The 17,374-nt window shown below is 47.0% G+C and overlaps 9 protein-coding genes across 9 annotated transcripts; 2 read left to right on the top strand and 7 right to left on the bottom strand.

The window, feature by feature from the left end:
- Positions 1-41: 41 nt before the first annotated feature.
- Positions 42-1,493, top strand: B9G98_00634 (ADP-ribosylation factor GTPase-activating protein GCS1; the record flags this gene model as incomplete). The annotated part of the gene is made up of 1 exon (XM_024807192.1): positions 42-1,493. One exon carries the CDS (start codon positions 42-44, stop codon positions 1,491-1,493), a length of 1,452 nt encoding a protein of 483 aa, XP_024662960.1.
- Positions 1,494-2,210: 717 nt separating this feature from the next.
- B9G98_00633 (hypothetical protein) lies at positions 2,211-3,737 on the bottom strand (the record flags this gene model as incomplete). Its single annotated transcript, XM_024807191.1, has 1 exon — positions 2,211-3,737. One exon carries the CDS (start codon positions 3,735-3,737, stop codon positions 2,211-2,213), a length of 1,527 nt encoding a protein of 508 aa, XP_024662959.1.
- Positions 3,738-5,400: 1,663 nt separating this feature from the next.
- On the bottom strand, positions 5,401-6,225 carry B9G98_00632 (Cell wall protein SED1; the record flags this gene model as incomplete). Its single annotated transcript, XM_024807190.1, has 1 exon — positions 5,401-6,225. The coding sequence occupies one exon, from the start codon at positions 6,223-6,225 to the stop codon at positions 5,401-5,403; it is 825 nt and encodes a 274-aa protein (XP_024662958.1).
- A 1,617-nt stretch (positions 6,226-7,842) lies between these two features.
- Positions 7,843-8,409, top strand: B9G98_00631 (Monothiol glutaredoxin-6; the record flags this gene model as incomplete). The annotated part of the gene is made up of 1 exon (XM_024807189.1): positions 7,843-8,409. The coding sequence occupies one exon, from the start codon at positions 7,843-7,845 to the stop codon at positions 8,407-8,409; it is 567 nt and encodes a 188-aa protein (XP_024662957.1).
- A 534-nt stretch (positions 8,410-8,943) lies between these two features.
- Positions 8,944-9,666, bottom strand: B9G98_00630 (Hydantoin racemase; the record flags this gene model as incomplete). Its single annotated transcript, XM_024807188.1, has 1 exon — positions 8,944-9,666. One exon carries the CDS (start codon positions 9,664-9,666, stop codon positions 8,944-8,946), a length of 723 nt encoding a protein of 240 aa, XP_024662956.1.
- A 299-nt stretch (positions 9,667-9,965) lies between these two features.
- Positions 9,966-11,813, bottom strand: B9G98_00629 (Uracil permease; the record flags this gene model as incomplete). The annotated part of the gene is made up of 1 exon (XM_024807187.1): positions 9,966-11,813. One exon carries the CDS (start codon positions 11,811-11,813, stop codon positions 9,966-9,968), a length of 1,848 nt encoding a protein of 615 aa, XP_024662955.1.
- A 1,313-nt stretch (positions 11,814-13,126) lies between these two features.
- B9G98_00628 (Allantoin permease) lies at positions 13,127-14,974 on the bottom strand (the record flags this gene model as incomplete). The annotated part of the gene is made up of 1 exon (XM_024807186.1): positions 13,127-14,974. The coding sequence occupies one exon, from the start codon at positions 14,972-14,974 to the stop codon at positions 13,127-13,129; it is 1,848 nt and encodes a 615-aa protein (XP_024662954.1).
- A 1,289-nt stretch (positions 14,975-16,263) lies between these two features.
- Positions 16,264-16,665, bottom strand: B9G98_00627 (hypothetical protein; the record flags this gene model as incomplete). The annotated part of the gene is made up of 1 exon (XM_024807185.1): positions 16,264-16,665. One exon carries the CDS (start codon positions 16,663-16,665, stop codon positions 16,264-16,266), a length of 402 nt encoding a protein of 133 aa, XP_024662953.1.
- Positions 16,666-16,786: 121 nt separating this feature from the next.
- Positions 16,787-17,338, bottom strand: B9G98_00626 (Peptidyl-prolyl cis-trans isomerase; the record flags this gene model as incomplete). Its single annotated transcript, XM_024807184.1, has 1 exon — positions 16,787-17,338. One exon carries the CDS (start codon positions 17,336-17,338, stop codon positions 16,787-16,789), a length of 552 nt encoding a protein of 183 aa, XP_024662952.1.
- Positions 17,339-17,374: the final 36 nt, after the last annotated feature.

Here is a 17,374-nt window from a genome sequence, read left to right as displayed (position 1 = left end):
CTGCTCTTTAGTCGCCCATCTTTGCAAGCAATTGTGTAATCATGTCTACTTGGACGGTTGATCCCACTGTTCGTCGCAAGTTGCTCGCGATTCAAAGGCAAGGCGAGAACAAGCGATGCTTTGAATGTGGCGCGGCGAATCCGCAGTGGGCATCTCCCAAATATGGCATATTCATCTGCCTGGAATGCGCTGGAATCCACCGCGGACTCGGCGTCCAGCTGTCGTTCGTCCGCTCGGTTACAATGGACCAGTTCAAGCCTGAAGAAGTCAAGTCCATGGAAATCGGAGGCAATGAGAAGGCACGCATCTTTTTTGAGGAAAATGGAGTCACCAAAGCCATATCCATCCAAAACAAGTATGCTTCCACCGTCGCGGAGGATTACAGGGAAAAGCTAGCAGCTGAGGTTGCTGGTGAGCCCTGGACCCGGCGTGATAGACCTGTTGTCATTGGCCATGACGACTCTCCTGCTGTCACTCGTGGGAGCCGGATCCCTGGTGGCACCGGGCCCGCTCAGCCCTCACCAAAGTCTGGCTCTTCCCGCTCAAGCACACCACGGAGTGCGCATCCTAGTTTCAGCAGCGCTAGCACCAAGGCCAAGAATGCCCAATACTTTGAATCACTTGGGCAGGAAAATGCTAACCGTCCTGAAGACCTCCATCCCTCCCAGGGAGGTAAATACACTGGCTTTGGCTCCAGCCCAGCCAATTCCACCCAGAATACTAATAATAGTTCCAGCTCCAGTAGTTGGGGCTGGTTCTCCTCTACATTTACTCAAACTGTAGTGGACACCTCTCGTTTCGTCACCCAGACAGTATCTGAGACTACCGAGAACTACATCCGCCCTGGAATGCGTAATTTTGCCGAGTCAGATTTAGGGACCAATGCTCGCAAGGCTTTTGAACAGTTTGGGCGTCGCGTTCAGGAGACATCTGCTACTCTTGCTAACGAAATCCAAGGCAGTGGTACACCCAAGGGCTCACAATACGCTAGCTTGTTCGACCAGATGTCAACTCTCTCCATGGAAGAGAGCTCTGCTCTTATTATGGACGATAATGACCACGAATCACACACAAGTACGCATTCCTCAGTTTCTACTTCAACAGGACAAAAATCGATCGAAAGCGAAAGACCTGTGGAAATCGATCTCCCGGGTCGTTCGTCTACCCGTACACCCAAGCAACCAAAACCTACCAAATCACCTACCTCATCATTGGGCTCTCCTGTGGACGAAACAAACTTTCCTGAGAAGATCCCTGCTCCGGCGGCCAGAAAGCCCTCGCGTCTCATCAAGAAGGTCTCTCCTAATTTGCACTCGCCAGCAGCACGCTCTCCAGCAGCACGTTCTCCAGCAGCACGTTCTCCAGAACTACTAACCACATCCATTAAGCCTACTCCGACTGTAGCTGCTAAAACAAAGGTAGACATTGAGCCCAAAGCGGGAGCTACAGAGAAAGACTCTTTGATCGACGAGGACTGGGGAGAAGACTGGTGATAACCTTACGTACAGTAAAATTTTGACTAGAATTACCTCTTCGCTCTACTTTACTATCATTAAAGATACTGAAAATTGTTTGAGGTTGAAAAGCCAATATGAACGGGAAAGGGAAAAAAAAAAATGGCGACACCAGCAGGACTCGAACCTGCGCGGGAAAATCCCAAGAGATTTCTAATCTCTCGCCTTAACCGCTCGGCCATAGTGCCCGGATTAAATTTGACTAAAGAGCTTATGTATGAACGACGGAAACTACAAAAGTCTGACTAAACCGAACTCACTCGACGGCAAGCTCGAGTCTGGCTCATGCGGTCCGAGGGGCCAGATTGCTTCTGCAGCCTTGCTCACGAAGTAGACAATTTGATGAATTGAGCCACGAGAGAGTGGTTCTCTATCGAACTTTCATAAAGCTCAAAAGTTTGTCTGTGCTCTTGTTACTAGCTCCTGTGAATAGCTCTTGTTACCAGCTCTGCATTTAGACTCTAAGTAATTGAGACTTGTAGCAACTCATGCTTGGGTTGAAAGCTCATGCATTGATGGATGTTCTGTAGCCGGATATACCCTTAGTCTAGCATTTGATTCAAGAGTCTCAGCCCCAAGAATCAGGGGCAGATACAAATTAAAAAATTAAGACATATAAAAACTAAGACAAAAATATTCAGTAATACCTATAAACTCCATGAACCAAGCTGTTGAAGCGACTGAGAGACGATGAGCCTAGAGCTCATACCTGAATTCAGGGTTTTCGAAATCTGTAAGATCAGCAAATTCAGCATTAACAATATCGCTTGGCAATTTTTTGTTCTCGCGGTCCCGCTTCTTATTTGAGAAGTAGTTGAGCAGGGTCAGTGCGACTTGCAGGCCAAAAGCTGCTACAGAACATGCCGCCATTGCGATCTTTGCAGTGTGATAGCCAGTTGCTGCTTCACTCGGCTTGAAAGTCTGCGGGCCGACCAAGTTACCGACACAGTAACCAATCAGCATCATTGCAGACGCCACAGTTTTCTTTGTACGACCTGCGGTATTCGAGGAGATAGTGGAGATAATTCCAATGTAGCTCAGGGGAGTGAAATACGAGTATAAGAACAAGCCAGCCATTTGACCCGACTGAGTTGGACACCATGCAAGCAGACACAAGGACATCACTGTGAACGCTGACCCATATAAAGCCCAGCCCATTCTGAACCTGTTCCAGATGTACATCGCAAGCACGCCTGTCGCACAACAGCCAACGACTTCGACGGCACCACTCACCATACTCAACAAAAGAGCATCCTCAGAATCATATCCCATTTGTTTCAATAGCAACGACTGGAAGTTTGTGATACCTCCGTTCGGCACATTGTTTACAACTGGGAACGCAAAATATATCCATGTGCGCGGATCAATAAAAGCCTCTCTGACTTGGTACCATTTGATTTTAGGACTACCGTATCCTTGTTTATTGTTGCGAATTCTTTCGACTTGCAATGAGCGCTCGGTATCATTCAAAAACCACGCTTCTGAAGGATTATTGGGAATATGGAAGAAGAAGCCCACACCCGCAACGATGGTTATCACACCGAGAATAATGAATAGAAGTCTCCATCCAGCAATAGCCAGACTGGTGTTGACCAGCAGGCCATAGCCAATCGCTCCACCAAGAATGGTTCCAACACCGTTGAACCCGAACCAGAACAAGGTTCGGGTAAACTGCTCATTCCTCTTATACCATTGAGAGGTAACAACCATGAAAGAGGGGGTGATTCCGCCCTCAAGGGCTCCCAAAAGCACTCGAGTAGAGATAAATCCAGCATAGTTCTGCGAGGCACCTGAACATGCGACAACTGTCCCCCAAGCGGCGATAATGATACCTGTTGTCTTTGCGAGAGGAAAATGTTGAAGCACGAACCCCATAGGGAATTCGAAAACTAAATAACCGAGGTAGAATGAACTTCCAACCCAGGAGTACATTTTCCCTTCCATGCGCAAATCTTGAATAAGCCCCATGACGGAAGCTGCGGAAGTTGCAGTTTTGTCCATGAATTGGATTGCATAGATAAGGCACATAAACGAGCAGATGTATATGTCTGCCTTGAACCGCAAAGCGCGGTCAGTTGCCTCGTCGAGAACCAGGTCATCTCGGACATACTTGGCAGCTTGGTCGACGCCAGCGTCGAGGATGTCCAGGTCAACGACTTCTGTGGAGAACTCGGAGTCCTGTTTAGTGATTTCGTAATCGGCCTTTTTCTCCTCTAAACTCATAAGGCTTGTAGGTTCATCCCTGCAGTGGGGTCGTCTTATAAGATGCGTTATGGAGTAGCTCCTCCTTACCCTTATCAACAGTTGCATGATGATGCAGGCGTTTTGTAGATAAGTGTGGGTTGGACCAGAGACTGAGTCTTTACGCAATTCGGAAGATGATACCTACTTCGAAGTATTGTCTAGTCACCGGGGTGGGGTATATGTCGTTTTTGAGAGGTCTCGACGTGTTTTCGTGCGCTAGCCTCATCGCAAGTGTCTGCAGGCCCTCCGAAGCTGACCTAACCACCGGGTTTATTCTCTGTGAGATAGCACAGTCTTAAACCAATCACTTTGTAATTTTCTTTATATACATTACAAGAGCTAAAAATGTATTTTGTATGAGAGGTTTTGTGTTTTAGGACCAGGAACATGTCGAATGGAGCAGTTTAAACCCGTGTACTCAGTGCTTAGGGGTAGGGGTTTAGAGCTTAATGTAGTCCATCTGCTCAACAGGAATGGCCTCGGCATGAAGTAGAGTCATAGTATCGCAACCCTCGACCCGGGCTTTAAACAGAGAAAGACTGACGCCCATGCTAACCTGACCACCGCTAAGCTCGAGTCCCAGCGCCAGCTCCGTGCCGCCAAAATCTACAGTGTCTTAATTGCGGATTCAAGTGAGCCGAAAATTCCGTTATACACACTATATTCAAGTATACTGCTCAACTGGCCTTATCTCTGAATTTCAACCCTTGCCGTAGTCGTAGTGCACCGCCTCTGAACCTCATACCTGCCTTGGCCAGCATGGAGAGCTACCCCGCAAATCTATCGCTATACGTCAAGGATCTGTGAGGCTGCGTACTGTGAAGTCTTGCATCCTGATTTCAGCTGGCTAGTCGTCATATGGATTGTCAAGTTTACCCCACGTTCTCGGCACGGCGAATTAATGCTATCTGCTGTGACTATCGCCATGACCTAGCTCCTTGTTTATTGCCGTGAAAGCCCCGGGATCGCTGACGACGGTGCAGCAAAGTGTTTTTGAAAAAAAATCATTGATGAACGTGTGGGGAATTTAAGACGGTTTTATCTCGTCGTGTATTCAGGTCGCATTCGCGCGGACCGAAACTGCGAACAATCACATGATAGAGCTGCCTTACGAACATATTCGAGTTTACTTAACCTGAAGATTGACATTGGCAGATTACCCCAGCTAGTAAACCCAGGGCAAGTTCCGAAAATGTATCGTGCCGCTAGCCATTAAGTTCATCGCTTCGGAAGCATTTAACGTAACGGTATGTTGCAGATATCGGGCAATACTATTTCCAATTTTTGTTTGCAGAAATAAGATTGTATATTGGAGCCTCTGTCGGTCCCTATAACTTTGCAAGTAATCAAATTGGCGACGCCTACATAGGCATGTCGTTGCGTCTAGCAGAGATTGTGCGTAACTGCACGGCCTGATGATCTGCAACATCAATAGATTCAGGAAAGCGCATTTCAACAAGAAAAGTGCCGAGCTTAAATTAGGTTCAATCAACGGTAAGACTTCTCGAATTGACGTTACACCTAACCGAAACGATACTTGAACACTCGATGGGAAAGATCTATGTTGGGACTTACGAAAAATAGAACAAACGGTATTAGTATAGCTAATTTTACTCTAAAAAATTAGTTTTAGGTTAGTAAATTAAAAAAGCATGAGAGCGGCACCCATAACACCACCAGCGGCCATGAGAGAGAGCTTGTTGGCTGCAGCACCGTTGGCGGGGGCAACACTAGCAGAAGTCTCAATGGGGGCAACGGAGGGAGCAGAGGAGTGCTTGGAAGAAGCACCGGCCTTCTTGGAGGTGGCAGCAGCGTGCTCAGAAGAGGTGACGCAAGGAACAGTGGAGGTCAGGGTGCAGGGGCAGTCAGTGATGGTGAGAGTGGTGGCCTCAGTGACAGTGTAGCACTTGCCGTTGCCGGGGCAGACAGTGGTGGGCTCGGGGCAGTAAGTGGTGAACTCGGTGACAACGGTGGTGACGGTGCTGCTGCTGTTGCTAGGAGCAGAGGTGCTGGAGACAGGGACGGAAGTGACATCGGTGCTGTTAACGGGAGCGGAAGAAGGAACCTCAGGGGCAGAAGAGGAAGGAGCCTCAGAGGCAGAAGCAGAGGCAGACTTGGCCGGAGCAGAGGCAGAAGCAGACTCAGCAGGAGCAGACTCAGCAGGCTTGGAAGTATCAGCGGGAGAAGAGGCAGCGGGGGAAGAAGAAGACTCGTCAGGTTTAGTGGGGGTGGGGACGCTGGTAGGGGCAGTGGTGGGTGTACTGGAGGTGGTAGGAGTAGTGCTGGGTGTGCTGGAGGTGGTAGGGACAGTGCTGGAGGTGGTAGGGACAGTGCTGGGTGTGCTGGAAGTGGTGGGTGTGCTGGAGGTGGTAGGGTCAGTGGTGGGTGTGCTGGAGGAAGTGTCAGCAGCGGCGGAAACAGCCTGAATGGAAACACCAGCGATGAGAAGAGCGTTGAGGAAGTTCATTTTTTTGGCGGAAATGAAGTGCGAGGGAGCGAACTTTATAGTGTGTCTATGCTCAGGGGCTGTCTGCTACGTGCATGATGCATTGACGATATTACCTAAAAAACACAACGCGACAAAAACTCTGCTAAAAAAAACCGCTCATACCACAGGAAGACAGGTCATTCAGCAAAGCAACAAGAACCTTCGAAATAAAATACTTCGATCAAGCTCAGGGTAAAATAATTCGCACTATAGCTCCAGTTAGTGCGTTCAAATTTGTCCACCAAAAAACTTTTTACCGTGCTTCTGTGCTGCATATGCCAGTAACTGCCGACGAGGAACACTTACCATTTTGGGCCACCACCTGCATGCCCCATACCTTTCAGGCTGGTCGCGGGCTTGGCAAGGTTGCTCAATTCCTCGGGAATTCCGTGTGAAATTCCGGGCAAATTCCCTGTATAATTCAGTTTACTATTCGGTTCTATACGAGAAAGGAGCCAGCATTCACTTTCTACGCGTCGATGTTTAGCGAAAGCAGCAGGATGTGACACTTAATGGTCAGCAGATCGCAAAATCTATAAATATGTGGCATGCTGTGTTGCCATTATTAAACTGCTCATCTTCGCTTTGTCCTAAAACACTAATGACTGCAGGGCTGATGTAATGAACGAACAGAATCTCAAATAATTCCCATAGTTCGGAAGATCTCCTTCGCCGAGGGCAAGAAGGCGCTGTACAGGCTCTCGTTTTTAGATTGCAGTCGAGATGCCAACGACTGTTCGAATCTTGTGCTATTTTTTTAAAAAAGACTTTCATGTACGTAAAACTAAGAAAACAGGAGCTGATCTGAAACATTATGCTAAAAACAGATCCCCGGTCTATAGGGTTCGGACCCTGGTGCAAGGCACTCGTCTGTTCAGTGTTCTAGGCAGATGCTGTAATACTGTGCAAGCTTCTGTCCGGCAGACGCTAGTTTAATTTGGTAGGGTTGGAAAAATTCGTACTGTATGCTGATACTTGTGCAATCAATTGCTCCAATTTTCTTTTGGTATACTTTTTCTACGTTGTTTACTCAAAAACGCAGGGCAGGCAACCCCCCTAATCCGAACTGCGTAGTTACGTCATGTACCATGTTCGAACCACAGCGCTCCGCCATTGCATAGCGTCTAAATTCTCAACTCGCATAGCACTCATATTCTGCTCCGAGCGCTGCATGTCAAGGAACATTTCGGATGCCGAGTGGTCTGCAAAGTAGGGAGCTCGATGCCGCGATGCAAATATCATTAGATCGAGATCTTCGCTTCTGCTGTGGCTGCTCATAGAACTTGTCGTCCTCGAAATTGCCGTCGGCGAACCTTCCATTTGAGCTCACTACTCCGTAACACCCTGCATGACACATTGTTTGTGTCTCAAATCGCGATCTGGGGACTGCATACTTTTGCTTGATCCCGGCTGCTGTTTGGGTTTCCAGGCAACCAATTCCTACTTCGACGGGCCGCTAAGTGTCTTATTCGCCTCAACTAGCTAGAGGCCTCAATTGTATATGCGCCTAACATTGCATTGGTTAGGGTATGCGCAGGCGAGACAACCTCAGGGTCGGACGGAAGGTGGGACGGGCATTCTTACCGATTAGTCACAATGCGTCGAAGCTCTACAATTCGAGTCGCGTTTTACGTTGTTACTGCCCTGCTGTTGGTGTTTGTGACTTTCCGAGCTTTTGGGAAAGACAAACCAATCTCGAGCAAAGGTACCGGTAAATCAGTCTTGGCCCCCGAGCAGCACGCCAATGCCAAGAACGGCGAGGTCGTTCAGATTCAGCTAGAGGACATCATTGAGGTCCCTGAAAATGGAGTAGCCTCCCCTGAGATACTCTATAAAAACATCTTGAATGAGCGTCCGTTTTCCCCCGTGGTTATTTTCTCCAAGTCCTACTGCGGCTTCTCTAAGGCTGCCAAGAAGCTCTTGTTGGAGGATTACCAGCTTAGCCCCCCTCCTCGCGTAGTTGAGCTTGATCTCCACCCACAGGGAAGTGAGCTGCAAGCTTATATCTCCGAAGTCACTGGTAGGAGAACCGTGCCTAATGTAATTGTGATGAAGCAGAGCTACGGCGGTGCAAGCGAAATGAGTGCGCTACATAACGACGGTGTTCTGGCTGCAAAACTCGCTGAATGGGGTGGTGGTCACCTCCAGGTATCTACCAAGTAGGTGTAGTCCCACTGGTCCAATAACACGCTTCTGATCAGTGACTGGACGTCCATTGCTCGATGACCCAGCTGGGCTATCGCTCCAGAGAATGTTGAGACCGTTTCTAGAGTGAACAAATCGACTTATAAAATGATAGCTGCATCTCGGGTTTAAGTAAATTTATCTTGTTTTTGTTGAGCCTCGTGACCACCTGGATTTGAGCCTCATGACCTCCTAGATTTAGCGTTAAAAGTACTGAGTCGGGTCTTGCTCAACTGCAAGGCATAATTTTATGATTCTCTCTACAACTTTTGATTTTATGGCACATTCGTCTATAGCTACCGAAAAAGAAGCTCGTCCTACCAAGTGCCTCCAACAAGTCTAAGATACCTAAACAACTATCGCATAGTAATAGCGGCAGCCAAACAATCAGAGACAAAACGATCAGGTTCTACCCACAGAATTGCATCAAAACAACAATGATGTATAACAAAATACAAAGAAACTAGCGATAAGCACAGAGGTTTTGCCCGGATACCGCTTTCAAGTTCGTTCTCATAGGAGTGGGAAACCCACGAGTGCCTTTTGTCTAGGGCGTGCATAGGCTTTAATCTTGGACGTCTTAAGCTGGAGTTTGACCAATGACTCTGCAACTTGTACAGCAGCTGCTACCCCGTCGATAACAGGCACGCCGCCCAGTTTTTGCTTAACGCGTTCCTCTAGGTCGGCCATACCACCGCAGCCCAGACAAATGACTTCCGCTCCATCATTTGCAACAGCAGCAGCAGCTTCTCTCACAATGCTATCAACTGCTTGCTCTGGGTTGGACTCAAGCCCCAGAACAGAGGTGCTTGTGGCTCGAACCGAAGCACAGCGCGTATTGAGTCCCGCGACTTTGAGACGGTTCTCTATCATTGACACACAATGCTCCAGCGTTGTCACGACAGAATATTTATACCCGAGATATAGGGCTGTAGATGCAGCGGCTTCTGTGATATCAACAACAGGAACATCGAGGACCTCTTGAAGGCCTTCGCGACCATGTTCGCCATAACCAGCTTGAATTACCGCATCAAAGGGCTCTTCATACTTGAGAACAGCATCAATTATACCAACAGCGGCCAAATAGCTCTCAAAGTTGCTTTCGATAGACTCTGCACCAAACGCTGGTGTCACGGTGACGACCTCGGTGCCGGGCGAAGCAAATCGGCGAGCTTGACGCCCTATGGCTTCTGTCATGGATTTGGTGGTATTAACATTCACAATAAGAATCCGCATTATGTTTATGGGGAGGTTCGATCCTTTATGGGCCCAACACGTTTGTCACTAATAGAGCCGACCAGGGGGGGTTGGTGTCCTTAAATAGTTGAGCAGGACTAAATTTGCCGATATCGGTGCGGGGAAGTTGCTCAACTTGTTGCTATTCTGTGTATTTGAGATCAATTAACGTCTAAAGCGTCAATGTTGGGCTGTTTATGCATTCAGCCAGTTGTTTCAGTTGTCGTCAATAAAATAAAGAAATACATAATATTAAGTAGTAAACGCTCTTGGAACTTCTGTGATCCGATCTGTTGATCCTAGTTCTTGATCCCAAAGCTGGTAATTGGAGTAATGAGCTCACTCAAGTCTTTTTGAGACTTTTTCAGCGCTTGAGACTCTGCAGATCTGACAGCAAAGAGAAGTTCTGGCGCATCATCAAGCAGCTCTGCCTCAAAGTCTTCAACGTCTTTCCACTCTTCTAACCATGGCTGCTTGTGAGGGAATGCATGGAGATTGACTTCTGGAGACAGTCCAACTTTCAACGGACTCACCCAGGCAGTCAGAATGTAGTACACCGAACCAGCGACAAGAAATCCAACAGGGAAACTAAGAATATAGATCTTAGTAGCACCATCTGGCACTACGAGCCCTGTAGCGCCCACAAATCCGGGCATATTTGGAACCATACCCAGCAGGTATGCAACGAAAGCCCTCCAGTTTACGCCATAAAAGTATTTGTAGTAGGAAGTTGTAACTGTGTTATCGGCTTCTTTGAACTCCAGAGTATAAAGGTGGTGAAGATTGACATAGCCACGCCTAATAATATAATAGTCGCATGCCACTACACCAATGATCGACGAGAGGAACACAGAATATGCCGATAAAACTGTAGTAAACTTAGAAGACGAGCTCATCAGCTGCCATGGGCAAATACAATAAGCAATTGCGGCGCAAATAAAACTGCCACGCCGGATATTCACAAAATTAGGCAGCATGGCCGTAACGTCAGTTCCAAAAGATAGTGAGTTGGCCGAGATGTTGGTACCTAATTGCGCCAATGCGAAAGCGAGACCAATCAAAAAAGCACCTGCTCGAGTCCCTGATGTAAATGACGTTTCCAAGAATTTTTCAAGAACTTCTAAGGGACTCCACAGAGCTTCTCCATACATGGCCTTTGAAGCTGAGCTCACCAGGATACCAATAAGGCAGGTGATAGAGAAACAGATAGGCACCGAGCCAATGTAGACCCAGTATTTAATAGCTTTCGAAGGTTTGTCGGCAAACCTTGAAAAATCAGGTGCATTAAGGATGAGGTTTGCGAAATTGGCTAAGGCATTCATGGTGGACGAGACGAAGGCCCAAGCAAGCTTGCTTCCTTTCAGATTAGATTTTTCATTCATGACTGGTCCAGCTCCGTGTGCTCTAACTAATGCCCAAATCATGAATCCGAAGCCTGCGAAGGGAATAACGTAGGACTTGAAGGTAAACAGGTGACGAACTTTGTGGGGTGGAAACCAAAGGAATGGCAGTGAAAAGAACCAAAACAAGAAAAAACTAAGCATACCCAAGCTATCTGTGTTCTGGCCTGGTATGGTTCCTCCTATTCTTTCGTTGAGATCCGTGCCAAAAATCGCCTCGAGCATAACTCGGACACATTGGCCCCCGATCCACGCTTGAACTGAATACCATACACACGACATCACCACACGATTCAAAATTGGCCAGAGTGACCCAAAGATCCCAAAGGATTGTCTGATGAATACTGGAAAACAGAGGTGGTTAAATATCCCCGGGCGAGCAGAAAGAGAGACGAAGCAGCCAGTGATGAAATAGCCGAGCCAAACAGAAAGCCAAGTCTGCCACCAAGTCATTCCGGCAACGACGCCGGTAGCTGCAATTTGCCAGGTGTTGACGTTGAAGGAGTCTGCAACCCAGAAGAAAACAAAGTTATACCAAGACCACAGTCGTCGTTCTTCCTCGACGGGCCTCAAGTCGTAATTGTAAAGATAGCGCTGCAGAGGGGTCAATTCTCGAGCTTCACCGGTATTGACTTGAATCGCTTTCACTAATCTTTTGCACCATGCCAGTTTGGGCTCAGTAGAATCTGCCTCATTTACTTCGCTGGCCTCTTGAGTTGCCGTGAAAACGTTTTTCTTCGAGCCCATTTGAGTACGTCCCAAAACTACGGCGTCTGGTTCGCGTTTATATGGACTTCAATTAGGGTAAACTCGTAACTCACTCGGTGCAAGATTATGTATGCCTGCAGACGCAAGATAGTTGAAACCCGAGCCCTGACAACTCCGTTCAACAATACCTCGACGACAGCGCTTTACTGAATCTGAACACCTCCTCCCACCATAATGAGAGGGATCTCTTGCACATTGTTTCTTCTGCGCAGATTTTTCAACGAGAAAGGCAAAGTTGGAATACTACCACTTCAAGTTTCTCGCGTGTGACTAAAGGCTGCATCAGCGCGATCTGGGGCGGTTAGCGTAGAGATCGAGAGCCTACAGGCTGTATAGTCTACCTCTACATTTGGAAGATGCAAGTTTCAGGCACGAAGGCAACAGCCTAGGAAAACACGATTTCTTTAAAACGGGAAAAAAGCAGAGACTCCTGCATCGATTTTTATTGATTCTCAATTGTTTTAACGCATTGTCCTAAGCAAGCTCACACACTGTATCGAGTAAGCCATATGTGACTCCTCACATGGGCTGACCTGACCCATCGTGATTACGGCGATCTTCCACCATAGTGTAATGAAACCGCTTATACCTCCACTTGAACCTATTACCCCAAAAAATGTACTTTTTCTACCGACAGGAATTTGTCCTCTTGTTTCACCTGTTTTGTAGAGAATTTGGTTGATAAAGCATGTTGGTATGTGTATCGAGTAAGCTCAACTATGCAGCCGAGCTGTTTGCGGGGCAACATCGACCATCCGATATCGACACTCTGAGTTTCAACCAAATCAAGACCCAGTAGTCGTTTGTTATAGATGGGTATAAAAAATCTAGAGGGTTTGTTATTCATCGCTTTCTGAGCAACTTCATACCACCTTTGATACTAGTTGGCAATGTGCGACAATGGGTTGTATCGAGTAAGCTCATGCACCACAACTGGCGTGATACGGCTATCACTTTATGCACAAATATATTCGCAGATTAAGAAGCAAGCAGTTTGCTTTAATACATACTTCAATTACTGACAGTGTCGCTCGGTGACATGTCGAGTTTCTGGCTAACATGATTCAATACGATTCACATGACCGATGTGTCTCGCGATAGTACAAGCTCCGCCACCCAATTGATATCAGATAACAAAACTTGAGGTCAGGGGGCGTTTGTGCATACAACTATTGCACTCAGAGGATAAACGTTCGAGGTATTTATCGTTTTCCAGAGGAATGAAACATTAGGCGGGAATAATTTGTGAATAGGATACTCTGGTGTTACTAGCTAAAATTGTATCATCATGTTTAGCTTTTGATACCAAAGCTTGTAATCGGTGTAACTAAATTACCAATATCGTTGTGCGATGGTTTGCCAGCAACAGTTTGGGCGGACTTGACTGCAAAAAGAAGCTCTGGAGCATCATCGAGAAGTTCTGACTCGAAATCTTCAACTTGTTTCCATTCCTCGAGCCAGGGTTGCTTATGCGGCCATCCTTTGAGATTGACCTCAGGAGCGATGCCTACCTTGAGAGGACTTACCCAGACAACAAGAAGATAGTAAATGCTAGCTGACACCAGGAAACCTACCGGGAAGCTCAAGATATAAACCTTTGTTGCGCCGTCTGAAACATTAAGCCCAGTGGCACCTACAAAGCCCGGCATATTTGGAGCCATACCACAGAGGTAGGCCACGAATGCTCTCCAGTTCACACCTTTAAAGTACTTGTAGTACGAAGCAACTTCTTCAGTTTCGAATTGCAAGTTCAAAGAGAAAAGGTGGTGTAGATCAAGGTAACCACGTCGTATAATGTAGTAATCGCAAGCCACGACACCAATAATGGATGACAGGAATACGGAGTAGGCTGAAAGAACCGAGGTGAACTTTGATGAGGAGCTCATAAGTTGCCAAGGGCAGATACAATATGCAAAGGCAGCACACATAAAGCTTCCACGACGAATGTTAATGTAGCCTGGAAGCATAGCTGTTACATCCGTACCAAATGAAAGAGAATTCGCAGAAATATTAGTACCCAGTTGAGCTAAAGTGAACGCAAACGCTATCAAAAATGCACCTGCTCTAGTTCCAGAAGTCCAAGATGTCTGGAGAAACTTCTCTAAAACCTCCAACGGGTTCCAAAGGGCCTCTCCGTACAATGTTTTTGATGCAGAGCTGACGAGAATTCCAATAAGGCAGGTAACAGAAAAGCATATAGGAATTGAACCAATATAGACCCAATACTTGATAGCCTTTGATGGTTTGTTTGCAAACCTGGAGAAATCAGGTGCATTCAGAATGAGAGTGGCAAAATTGGCCAGACAGTTCATTGTAGACGAAACGAACGCCCAGCCAAGCTTGCTCCCTTTCAAAGTTGATTTCTCATATATCACTGATCCAGCTCCATGAGCTTTCACGAGCGACCAAATCATGAACCCAAAACCAGCAAATGGAATAACGTATGACTTGACTGTGAAAAGGTGACGAACTTTGTGGGGTGGGAACCACAGAAATGGGAGGGATCCGAACCAAAATAAGAAGAAACTTAGCATACCCAAGCTATCTGTATGCTGACCTGGTAGAACTCCTCCTATTCTTTCGTTGAGATCTGTTCCGAAAATAGCCTCGAGCATGATTCGGACGCACTGGCCGCCAATCCAAGCTTGGACGGAATACCATACACACGACATTACAACACGATTCAAAATTGGCCAGAGTGAGCCAAAGATTCCAAAAGATTGCCTGATAAATACTGGGAACGAGATATGGTTAAATATACCCGGGCGAGCAGAAAGAGAGACGAAGCAGCCCGTAATGAAATAGCCGAGCCAAACCGAAATCCAAGTCTGCCACCAAGTCATTCCGGCAACGACGCCGGTAGCTGCAATTTGCCAGGTGTTGACATTAAAAGAATCTGCAACCCAGAAGAAAACATAATTATACCAAGACCACTGTCGACGCTCTTCCTCGACGGGTCTCAAGTCATAGTTGTAGAGGAACCTTTCTAAGCGAGTAAGTTCCCGAGATCCTGTATCGATCTCGATTTTTCTCAGGAACCTCTTCCACCAGCTCGGCTGCGGAGAAGTTGCACTAGAGATGGAGCCCTCTCCATCAACAGACACCGGCTTTATGAGGATATGACTCTTTTTTGTATCCATTCGAGACTGAGTTCACCATGATGCATATGCATTGACCTTTTATATAGTTAGAGAGTGGGATGAAAATCTCCAGACTTCTGCAAGATTATGTAGTGTACGCCGTTTATGCCAGATAAGCTTATCCCAACCCTGACAATGATGTTCTCAGGATCGGCCTGGCAGGGGTTTTCCGGGGTAGGTTGACATAAACATGGTTCGGAAGGTCGCTTTTCAATATGCTGAGCTAGGACCATAACATGTCAAAAAAAGCTACAGGTTTCCAGCTCTTGGTAGTCTTTGGGTCACATTTTTCTGGATGACGCCTGCCGTACTGAAAACAGCCCATCATATCGAGTAAGCCATTCATGACGTTCATGCTAAGGGTGCCATTTACATTTGACGTCGTGGGGGTTGACAAAACTGAATTTGTAACTTGACATATAAAGGCTCGAAAAGCCATATGCGCGAACATCCAGCTCCACCCAAAAAATGGCCTGCTTCTCGCAAGAAAGGTATCCAGAAATGTATGTAGCACCGCCTTCCACTGAAACAAACCCAAATATTTGTATCGAGTAAGCCATTCATGACAATCGTGATAACCTGATGATATGCATATTCCTTGGGATAGGCTGACCAGGCAACATCTGTAACTTATCTTTACTGGGGTATAAATTAGGTAGCAAAAGGCTCAAAATATTCTGAACTAGTACCTATTAGCTGTTTAGAAGCCATTGCTATGACCAAAAAACCACTTGCATCAATGGGGTTGGAGCATATCTGTATCGAGTAAGCCATTTGGACAAGGTGGGCTGGATTGATGCACGTACGCTATCAGGATCAATAGAAATATGCTAGATATCGAATTGGGCCATGTTAGTTGGAACGCCTGAAGCCGAGGTTCTATTTCTAGATATTTTATCACGGAAGTGTCACCATGCTTGTCTGGGATGGTTTGGAAACTTGAGAGCAATGGGGTTCGCAAGGCAGATTTGAACAAAAATCATTATCAGGTGGCTATAACAACGGAGTATACCAACGCAGTGCCTACGTAGTTCGCCCGGACTGTTATGAGTACTCCAGCACTAGGAGTACGCACATTCTAAGGCTCGATTGTTAGGCCAAAGAGCAGCGTCGCCGAAGTCTTAAAAAGATACAACAACTCTAGTGTAAAATTCACACATTACTTTTGTACCATTCTATGTAGTAGGTTTTTGGATGCAATAATTTAACGTCGGGTTGCCATCTGCAGGTTGGGCAAACAGCGACAACGAGACTATGACGACAGTAGTGGCTCAAAAAAAAACAGCATATCAGCCCGTATCACTGTCGGGGACATAGGCAAACATTATTGACGGAACTGGGCTGGAATCACGAATCTCATCAGTACATGATATAACGTCTGGGATGAGTTCGACATAATCGCCAGAATGTGTACTCTCAGCGACATCAGAGTCAGAAACAACCATGTCGCTGATTTGCTGCAAATTATGGAGCGCCAAAAAATCCTCAATGGGCAGATCGGTGGGTATACCAGTGGCGGATTCTTGGATATTACGATCGGCCGCTTTGCTCGAATACCGGGATCTGAGCTGCTTGATGCTCGGCTTGGGAATGGATGGAAGATACCGTGTGCCCTCTTTCAGCTGTTTGACTCCTTTATGTGGGGATATGACATTTTTGACGAGCGCTCGAGCTGAGCGTCGCTTGCCCATAAGCTTACGCGAAACCCAAACGAAGGAACGTGGAAAACAGGCAGTTAAGTTGAAAGGAGTCTGTGGAGGATGTAATCTGGACTGCGCAAAACATCCTGGATTTAACTACGAAGCTAAGTGTTTAGAGCTCACCAGACTCGGTAATGGAGATCTGGGCAGAGGTCTTGCCGGTCTGAGAACCGTAAGACTCGATCTTCTTGACGATCTCAATACCGTCGGTGACCTCGCCAAAGACGACGTGCTTGCCGTCCAACCAAGGGCAGGGGACAGTGGTGATGAAGAACTGGGAGCCGTTGGTGTTGGGGCCAGCGTTAGCCATGGAGAGCAGACCAGGGCGGTCGTGACGCTTGGCGAAGTTCTCGTCAGGGAAACGGGCACCGTAGATGGACTTGCCGCCAGTACCGTTGTGGTTCGTGAAGTCACCACCCTGGAGCATGAACTGGGGAATGACACGGTGGAAGATGGACTCCTTGTAGCCGTAGCCCTTCTCGCCGGTGCACAGGGCACGGAAGTTCTCGGCGGTCTTGGGGACAACATCGTCGTAGAGCTGGAAAGTGATGCGGCCGAGAGGCTTGCCGTCGACGGCGGTATCGAAATAAACCTTGTTACCCATTTTTAAAGAAGAAGATGAAAAGTTGCGAACCGAGACTTTTGGAAGAGTGGTACGAAACATTTTACGCGCCAACAGCATCCTGTTATATATATGGCT

The sequence above is a fragment of the Wickerhamiella sorbophila genome, assembly GCF_002251995.1.
Source record: "Wickerhamiella sorbophila strain DS02 chromosome Unknown contig1, whole genome shotgun sequence".
Taxonomy (NCBI): domain Eukaryota; kingdom Fungi; phylum Ascomycota; class Dipodascomycetes; order Dipodascales; family Trichomonascaceae; genus Wickerhamiella; species Wickerhamiella sorbophila.
Note: the sequence above shows the minus strand (reverse complement) of the source record. Positions and strands in the feature narration are given on the sequence as shown.